Source organism: Colobus angolensis, unplaced genomic scaffold (assembly GCF_000951035.1).
Source record: "Colobus angolensis palliatus isolate OR3802 unplaced genomic scaffold, Cang.pa_1.0 Scaffold155, whole genome shotgun sequence".
NCBI lineage: Eukaryota > Metazoa > Chordata > Mammalia > Primates > Cercopithecidae > Colobus > Colobus angolensis.
Genome location: NW_012114655.1, coordinates 566,139 through 576,029, shown reverse-complemented (window position 1 = coordinate 576,029; position 9,891 = coordinate 566,139). Strand labels below are relative to the sequence as shown.

The 9,891-nt window shown below is 49.6% G+C and overlaps 1 protein-coding gene across 2 annotated transcripts in view; it reads right to left on the bottom strand.

The window, feature by feature from the left end:
* Positions 1-984: 984 nt before the first annotated feature.
* Positions 985-9,891, bottom strand: part of MTCL1 (microtubule crosslinking factor 1) — a 124,021-nt gene continuing 115,114 nt past the window's right edge. For both annotated transcript variants that reach the window (XM_011936600.1, XM_011936599.1), the window contains 3 exons: positions 7,567-9,100; positions 4,816-4,872; positions 985-2,149 (listed from right to left, as the gene is read on the bottom strand). In XM_011936600.1, coding sequence (XP_011791990.1) covers positions 4,834-4,872; positions 7,567-9,100 — 1,573 coding nt within the window. In that variant the 3' untranslated portion in view covers positions 985-2,149; positions 4,816-4,833. The remainder of the gene's footprint in view (positions 2,150-4,815; positions 4,873-7,566; positions 9,101-9,891) is intronic.

The window sequence follows — 9,891 nt, the reverse complement described above, 5'->3', positions numbered from 1 at the left end:
CAGCTTATTTCACTTAGAATAATGTGCTGAAGGTTCATCCATGTTGTAATATGTCAGAATTAACTTTTTTTTAGGACTGCACAGTATCCCTTTATATGCATATACCACATTTTGTTGATCCATTCATCTGTCAATGGACAACTGGAGTGTTTCCACCTTTTGGCTATTATGAATAATGCTGCTATGAATGTGGGTGTGCAAATACCTGTTTGAGTCCCTACTTTCGGTTCTTTTGGGTGTATACCTAGAAGTGGAATCCCTGGATCCTATGGTAATTTTATGTTTAACTTCTTGAGGAAGCCATACTGTCTTCCACAGCAGCTAGGCCATTTTACTTTCCCACCAACAGTGCTCAAGGTTCCAGTTTCTCCACATCCTCGCCAACACTTGTTGGTTTTTATTTTTTGAAACTATTTCAGTTTAAGGATGAAGCTGTGGTAATGCTAGGATAGCCTATTACATTAGCTCATCTAGATAAGAAGAAAATTGTTGGGTTAATGAAGTGGTAAATGAAATACTAAAGCCAGAAGCTTCACCCTGAAATCATTCTTTTTGGGCTCTTCAGTAGCATCACTTCTTTGTAGGCTTCTACTCCACCAAACACTGGCTACATCTCAGGATCAGAGGTGGAAAGGCCTCTTCTGGAGTTACTGGCCACTCCCTCTCTCCTAATGAGCAGAGCCGGGAGAGAGGCTGGGCACACTCTGACTTGTAGGTAACCAGTTTCCTCACATCCCTGCCCACACCGCAGTTTTGGCTTTTCAACAATAAAGCTGTCTCTCTATCCTAGGACTCTCTTACAGAGAACAGTAAAGACTGCAACATGATCACGTACCCAAAGAGTGCATTCCCAGCAAGATATATCAGCAGGTGTTACCTCTTTACATAATCTCTCTCTCCCTCATTCCCCTAGCCACGGAAAACTTTCCATCAGAGTCGTTAGGAAAAGATGGAGGGTGTGTGAAATGAGAGACCGAGCCATGCTGCCATCTCAGAAGGGCTTTATTTCTACTTTGTCACGGTCTCATACAGACACAGAGGCACCAGCATGTGTTTCCATTGGGTATCCTTGTGACTTTTTGTCGTGTTTTCCCTTAAGAAAACTTGGAGTAAACTCTGTACATTGCCAGTTAATCTTTTCACAATAATTTAAAAATGTTGCTGTTGGATCATCGATGCAAGAAGACCAACAATAAAAGTACAGTACAAGGAAATTCACAACATATTACAGTGGAACAGACTGAGTCACATTTAGGTGATGGCGAGGACACAGTAGCGGTATATACATGCACCCGAAGACGTGCAAGCCAAGTAGGGTAATACAAGGATCATACAGTGAAGTTTCTAAGCCCACTGAGGGCTTTGTACCTTTTCAAAAACGTCCTGTATCCCCTCCAGTATACAGAATATCTGTCTTGTCTACTGGCTTCATGGCTTTTTCACTACAAAAAGTTCACTGAATCAGACAGTCTGAAGCATTAAAAAAGTCTTAAAAAACAGTAACACTGACAAAATTAACTTAATCCACTCTAATTCAACGTGGAAATAAACTGAACCAAAATATAACAGGGCAAATTTAACAGAGAGGCAGGCAGTCAGGTATTGACAGCAAGGGTGTTCAGAATCTCTTAAAATGTACATTTTTTAAAACTTTTATTTTTTAAATCTATTTATACCTTATTTACCTTTTCATTTAATATACTATGTGTAAAAAAGATGGAGACAAAAATAGTTTTCTGAGCTATGAAAAAAATTATTACAGGCACATTTACTGTTTCATTCTAGAAACATCTCAGTTTCACAGGTTGAACATTCAGCAGCTGTGTGTTTTTAAAAAACATTCTTTGACCTTGAGAAAACTAGATCTCTCCTTTTGGGCAGAGTTTTGTTCATGGCGATGGTGTGGTTATGCCAATTACAGTGAATTACACTGTGATAATCCATGCAAGCTTGCATCACGGTGTGGCTGCTCCTCGGGCGGCTCCTCGCCACCATGCTCCTCCAAGGACATTGGGTCTCCGGGTGACTGAGGTTGTGAGGCAGTGGGGGAATGTGGGGCCCAACGGGACGGAGGGCGACGGTTTGCTGGTCTCTCGGGCCTGGAGAAGCAGGGCTCTAGGGATGGAGCTAGTGCAGAACAAGGTAGTTCCTTCAGAGCCGAGAAAGGGAGACAGGGTTACTCAGACCGGCAGTGTCACCAGCAGATGATTCCCCCAAACACACTTCTCAACAGAGTCAAGTGAGATGAAGTACACACCACAGGCAGCTCGTGAATATTGACGACGCCCTATGCTCATGCAGAATAACTTAAAATAATAAAGAATTCCACACATGTGACATGATCAGTGACATGAATGGGAAGAGACCAATTATGATTAAACACAGCAATATTGTGAGATGAGTCAGCTTGCAAAGCTCCTTTAGAATTGGGCTGGGGTGTACAGAAGACATGGCAGAGTGACTGTGGCAGCGGTCTCCACAGGCCCTTCAGCATATTCCCATCTGGTAGATCTCTTCATTTGGCCGTTTAGAGTGATCTATTTAGCTGCAGTGGACAAATGAACTGGTCCTATAGGGCCTGGATCTACTGGGAGCCCACAAAGAGACCTCTGATTTCATTCAGCTGTGTTAGCAATGGCAGTCGTCTTAAACGAACTCTGCTACTGTTTATTTGAAATTGACTGGCAGTAGATTAAACAAACTCCCACAACATGGCAAAAATGCTGCAGGCAGAAATTTTAATTTGGGTCTAGTTTTCTGTAATGACTCTTCAATTACAGCAGCATTTTAAAAAAGTAGAATCAGAATGTACTGGTGGTTTTGTGTTTCAGGCATCCTAGTGTTCTGAGAACAGGTGACACAAGACACATTCAACCATGTGCAAATCACCTAGAATCCTTATTCTCAAGCTACTTTGTTTTTAAAGAATGTTGAGTTCCTTGTCCTTACTCTACACGTTACAAAACCAGGACACCCAAACTTGGAATTTGCTGATACACAGAAATGTAAAATAGCTGTGGCATGAGGAAACTGAGCTGCCCAGCATGGAGCCCACTGGCTGGAATGACACTCAGACACGAAGCTGAGGTGAACTGAATGGAAGGCACAGGAAGGATGACAAAGAACAAGGACTCTCAAAGGAAGGAAGTGAGTTGGAGAATTTAAAAAGATGTGACAAGCAACTGAAAAGACCAGGATGAGAACAGACCAGCCAGTGGTGCAGGGGAGCAGCAGCAGGGGAAGGACAGATGGCTGCACGCAATGGGCAGTGTCACTCGGGAGAAGATGGAACATGGCAGAGACAGCATGGCCCGAGACAGCGTGGGAGCCACAGGCTTCCAGAAGAGCAATGGGGTGAGTGGTTTCCCTGCCTCCCTCTGGGGTCAGCAGAAAAGGAACAGTGGCCCTGGAGACTATGCTTCATGCTCCCTGCTGCTTTTGTGGCTGGCACCTCACACGGCCACAGGGAGAAGGTTCTGTTCCCAAAGCATTATGCTAACAGTACCGTGACAGCCAGAAACACCTCTCCAGTTAAAACTCCACCAGCCACCAAGATGCAGACTAACTCAAGGTGCTCCTGTGTCATCTCACCACAGCCCACAGTGCTTGGCTGGGACACACGGTTTGGGAAATCTGTATCTGTTTTGTGTCTGTGCTCCCCCTGTTGTAAGAGTAGTGTGTGTGTTGTGTATTGTATATCTGTTCTGTGTGTGTGTTGTGTATTGTATATCTGTTCTGTGTGTGTTGTGTGTCGGTGGAGCTGCTGTCATAGGTTTATCTGACACCACTGTATCCTGTTCCTCCTGGCTGGTGCTGAAGAGCAGGCTTTGTATGAGACCAGTACCCCCTCTTTGCCAGCCTCTGCTTGTGAAGGAAGAAAGGTGAGTCTGCATTCAAGGGAATGCACTTTTCCTTAGTAACACGCCACTGTGTACAAGCAAATGATGCTGTGCTTTCCTGAGAAGCCACTGTGGTCACTGCATGGCATGGTGTCCTGGGATGCTGCCCCTGTAGCACGTTTCTGGGAAATGGCCCTTCCCCTATGTTCCTTGTCATTTTTTTTCACGTGTATTCATCAAATACACGTCTGCTGTATTTGGTAAGAGATACTCTTGTACTTAACACTTCGAGTTAAGGTTAGTGGATGAGGTGAGTAGATGACTATATCCTTGATCAAAAACAAAGTATATCTTTTCTCATGTGCTTTGACTCAGACTCTGAAAGCAATTCTGAGAGACGTTCTCAAGATATTTGGAGTGGGGATGACTTTGTTCTTTATTCACTCAACAAATATCTACTGAGCATCTACTCTGTCACCTACGGTGCTCACTTGGAAGGACAAGATATATTTGGGTTCATTCCTTGTGGTATGATTGTTGAAAAATGAAAAAGCCTTATCACATTAGGGTCCCAGCTCATTTCAGCACATGCCAGTGCACGTATGTAATCCAAATGTTGGTAACCAGTCCTGGGTGGCTGGGCCCAAAGACCCCTCAGGCAAGACCCCTGTGCCCAGGGTGTCCCCTCCTGGCCAGTATCTACTCAATTCTCTGAAAGCAAATTGGCTGCAAATGTACAAAAGCAGAGAACTCTCAGCAGAATCTCTATAACCTAAAAACCCTTCTTTGCACTGAGTGGTCAGCCCTCTAGCAGGCAGCTGAGTCTCTGGCCCTATCTGTTGCTGGGTTTAGGGAGCTTCCTGGAACCCGGGGTGAGCGAGGGTGCCGCCACCGGGCAGAACTCCCTCAGGCGATGAGTGTCGGGTGCCACTGCGAGTTACACAGACAGCTGGGAAACAAGGAAGAAAGCACTTACAGCGTGAGGCAGGCAGGGCTAGAGTCGCCAGGGGGCAGTTAGTAAGACAGTTTGGTTCTGGACAGAACAGACAGAGAAAGAAAAGAAAAGCAAGAAGGTTGGAAAGTGTTTTTTAAACAGGAGAACAATAAAGGTTTCAAGTCAGCAAGCCCAGAGGTAGAGGACCGTCCCTCTCACTCAGGGACAGCCACCAGGAGAGACACGCGGGCTCTCAGATCTAGCACATTCACTCCAAGGCAGGTGCGGGGAAGCGGCCGGGCGCTGGGCAGACAGGTCTGCCATCTGCCCAGAGAGAAGGAAATTCCAGGGAGGAGCCACAGACCTCCCTCTAGTTTCTATGCCCCGAGTCACCCTTTAGCATTTAACATTTCAAATAGCATTCTGGCAAACAGAGATACGGAAATTGCATGACTGTTATCTAAAACAGAGACCTTTATTCGGCTGCGTTTGTTTTGGTCACAACAACCAAGCTACTGCCACTTACTCTAAAAAGTTCCTCTCATATTTTCCACTTAGCGGAGGGAGGAATAGCATTCATTTTTAGATTGTTCCTTCTCTTCACACTAGAACTCCTCACGGCTTCTGCGTCTCTCTGCACTGCTGAACTAGTGCCACGGTGTCACGAGAAAAAGAGGCCTGAGTGGTTTATGGGATGAGAGTGCAGTGAGAAAGGGAGATTTCCTGTCACCTGCGTCATTCCTGGGTCTGGGTGCCTGCGTGAACATTCAGGGAAAGATTCCGCACCAGGGCACTGGGTGTGCTTGGAATCAGAAGTAGTCCTGGGGATTTGGGAATGCACACCTAGAACTACTGCACAACTTACGGAGCAATGGGAAGGGGTTGCTGTGGCCCTAATATATTACATCAATTCAAGAATAATCCCACTGGAATCCAGAACAAGCAAAATTCCAACAGAAATGGAAAAAAGAGCCCGTGGCATTGAGATGCTGCTGATGAGTGCTCTGTGCCCACTCTGAGTCCCTGCAACTGCGCTCCCGTCACGTCATCTCTTTTGGTGGCAAACACACCAAGTGAAGAGAAAATCTCAACGAATATGGAGGACAAAAGGGGTTGGGCCACTTTGTACTGATAGATAAAACCATTTTCATGCCATGATGCTGGGATCCCATCATGAAGCTATTTTTGCTTGCAGGATTCACTATTAGTAATTCAAAGCATTTTTTGGTTCCTAAAAAACAATTTCTATTTGTTGTGTAATATAACTAGACAACACAGGCACAGCCGGTTGATGCTTTGTGACAGCCTCAATGTCAACTGAAATTAGAGCCCTAGGGAGCCCTAAGAAGGCAGGGCATTCACATATAAATAGACCCTTCCACGGCAGGAGTACTTACCTGAGGACCCCAGAAGGATGAGGTAACAGTAGCCCAAAGAAGACACCATTTGTCACCTGAGAACATTCAACCAGCAGTTTGTCCTCAGAGCATGCAAACAACTTTATCACAAAGACTCCGATTTTGGAACATGTGGGCCATGTAGTATCAGTATTTACATTAGGTGTGAACCACACGGAACTGCTATTTCTGTAAGTCATTGGCAGTTCCACAGGTTTGACCTATTCAGATTTCAAGCCTGTATTCTGAGGTTATATTAAATTCTGACCCATGCAAGGCTTCAGGAACAATTCCAGAGCCACACAGAGTCCGGCCCATTCACTGGTGGGCCGGACTGGGAAGCTAGCCATCATTTACCCTCTTGTGGGAAATGTGGGCCAGGTGAAACAGGCAATACACTTCTTCCTCTCCCTGCCCATGAAGCCAGGGCTGCTCGGGTCGTGGCGAGAAAGCAGCGGGCAGCCCAGGAGCATGCTGCCGTCCTCCTCCTCCTCCTCTGACCCCTACCATCAGTGGGAGCAGCCTCGCTGGGGGAGTGCTCATGGGGCCAAGTGTTCCCAGCGTGGAGCCTGTTCATCCAGACTCCAGGCGAGTTGGAATCACTCGCCAGACAGACACGTCCTCTCTGTGCTGCACAAACCACAAAGTGGCATCACCATAGCCATCACCACCAGCATATCATCAGGCTTTCATTTTGCTCACTGTACAAAAACACCACACGTGGATACTATCAGAGCCCAGTTCACAGTGGATTGATTTGTTAGTATCAAGGGCAGTAATGATAATCATATTGTATTAGGGCAGGATTTTGATTTTGTCTATTTGTTTTACTTGCTTTTACGGCTAGGGAGGCTCATGGCCACAGAGAGGGTAAGTGATTTGTGAGCTGCCAGAGGGCTGGTTTGTAAGGAAGCCAGCCCAGGAATCGAGAGCTTACGGCTCCTGATGAGATGTGCTCGTGCCCACGTGGTCCAGACCCTCTGCAGCTGACCTCCTGCTGTCACATATGAAGTTCTGCAGTATGCAGAAAGCCTGACACAACTATCCCATAGTTTGTACGTGTGCACAAATTCACACAGAAGGCAAGCTATGACCCCAAATGAAACGCCCTGATAAATAAGGATCAATCACTTAGACTGGGGACAGAACCCAAACCAAATCATGTACCCTATGATTTCCCGAGGACGATAAAAGAACATTTTCCTTAAAAAAGTTGCTCAGGGTTTTTTCTGCCTAGTCTATTCTCCCTAAAACCCAACACCTCCCCCGCTCCCGACAACCAATCACGGACGATTCCTGAGATCAAATGACAGAGCACAATCCCAAATCCCACCCTGCCCCGCAGCTAAAGGGAAGAGCTGGTGGGGGAGGGTGTGGGGCACTCAGCATTCATTACCTCCATGGGCCCTGGCTCCGCTGTGTCCCCCAGCGAGTGGCTGTCACTGTGGAGACCCGGGGGCCCGTAGGCAGCCTGCCGCCTCTCCTCCTTTAAGGCATGCTCCAGCAGCTTCTTGTTGAGGATCCGGGCCACGTTCTCAGCGAGTGTGTAGCCAGGGGGAGCAGATAAGTCCTGCCTCATTGGCGTGCCCTCTCCCCCTTCCTCCCTGCACATCTCTGAGCCCACCCCAATGGGGCTCGGTGACCTTCCTCGGGAATTGGTGCCTGTTTCCTGGCCTGGGGCCAGCTCTGGTGGGGGTTCTGCTGAGCGAGACCGACTGCCGGCCCGCAGCCCCTTGTGGAAGGGGTCCTGCACCACGGGGCTGTGGTCGATGATGTTGAAGAGGCTGGAGAGGCCATCATTGATGGTGGTGTGCACGGGGCTCTCCCTTGTGGTGGTGGAGCGGGCCCAGGCTGACTCACTGTACCCTTTCTGGGCCATCCCTGGTGACGTCCTGTTATTTGGCTGGTCAGCTTTGGGGAGGGGCTTCCTCTGCAGCTTGGGAGAACCATACTTGGGGGAGCAGCATGTGCGTTCAAACTTGGCCTGCACCTTCTCGATGGCAGGGGCCACCTGTCTGCTCCTAAGGCTTCGGGAAGGAGACGACACGGGTGTAGCACTGCCCCCAGCCTTTGGCGTGAGACACTTGTGGGGGCTGCTGGTGACACCGCTGCCACGCAGGGCTTCCGTCTGCAAGCCCACACTGATGGTCTGAACAGTCTGGGTCCCCATCGTCCGGGACCCATTGGTCTGGCAGGCCATGTCCTTGACTTGTGGCTCACCAGGGCCAGAGCAGATGGCATTCCGGACAGAGAAGGCCACCTCCTTCATGTCATCACTCAAGTTCTTGGACATCTCCAGGCTGTGCAGGGGGGAGGCAAACCCCAGGGAGGCACAGAGGGGGCTGTCAAGGGGGCGCCGTGCCCCCTCCACATAGTCCCAGGAGTGCCTGGGGGACGTGCAAGGCCACCTGCTGAGCATGGGTTCTGGAGGGCCCCCCTTGGCGTCTCCCAGGCTCCCTCTGGCTCTGCTTGTGGGAAAGGGACCCTCGCCACCTGCCACCGTGATGCTGTCGACCCTGCGCACGGCAGGCGGGCTGTGTAACACGCGCACCCCCGACTGCTCGGTGAGGACGTGGCTCCGCAGCGGCTGCTTCTGGCAGTGCTCTGGGCTGGTCATGGTGTCCGTGGTCATGGTGACACTTGTGGTCAGGTACCAGGAGGAGTCAGGGAAAGGCTCCGTGCTGTCCTCGTGCCCTGCCCGCCCCACCTCGGTCCTGTCGGCCCAGAGGTCTGGCCCCCCTCCATTGTGGCCCCTGGCGGGTGTGTAGTCCCAGCTCTTGTTGAACTCCTCAATGTACTTGAGGTCGTCTGGGGACAGGGGTGGGGTGATGTCCTCCTTGCTGCTGGCGGACGGCAGGCCCTTCTCAGGCAGGAACGGGGAGATGTCCATGAGGCGCTGGAACTCAGACATGGAGGACACGGACACTGCCCTGGGAAAAGCAGAAAAGAGGGTGTCAGCCCCCACCACACCACACCACCCATGTCCTGCCCTGCGTGGGAAGTGTCAGTGAAGGCGCCTGCTTCCACCCACACCAGGAGAACACTTTCAGCTGCTCACATGCTGCACTCACAGGCTTATCCTGCGGGCATCTATTGGACTCTGTGTGGCTCTGGAATTGTTCCTGAAGCCTCGCATGGGTCAGAATTTAATATAACCAACTCTGGCTCACACCTGTAATCCCAACGCTTTGGGAGGCCAAGACAGGAGAATCACTTGAGGCCTCAGTGCCTCAGTGAGAATTCTCAGGAGACTTGCTCGGACCACAATTGAAGGGTGAAGACGGCGAGTCACGGCGATGGCCAGGTTTTGGCAAGCTGCCACCCGACAGACAGAGATTTGGGGTGGATTCTTCCATGTGTTAGCACTTTCAATCTGCCATGAGTTTGCCCAGTGCCTCTCACATGCCTGGCAGGTGCTGCAGGGCTGCCAGCAATGCTTCCAGGCTAAGACAGAAAGTGGCCGGAGTGCTCGGGCACAACTACCACCAGGGCAAAGAAGTGGTGGTCAGGAACCGGGCTGGGGCTGGGTGTGCCTGGTGTCTCAGGCAACAGAACCCCTTTGGCCTGGAATCCCTCCAGCTGGGGCGGGATGGGGAGGTGAGGTGTCTGCAGACTCACTGTCCAGATTCTTACAGGACATACTGATATTCCTTTCACCCCACAAAACACAGGCTTAAACCTAGGGATCCAGACTAGTGCAGGCCCTGTGGAAGGGGTCCCA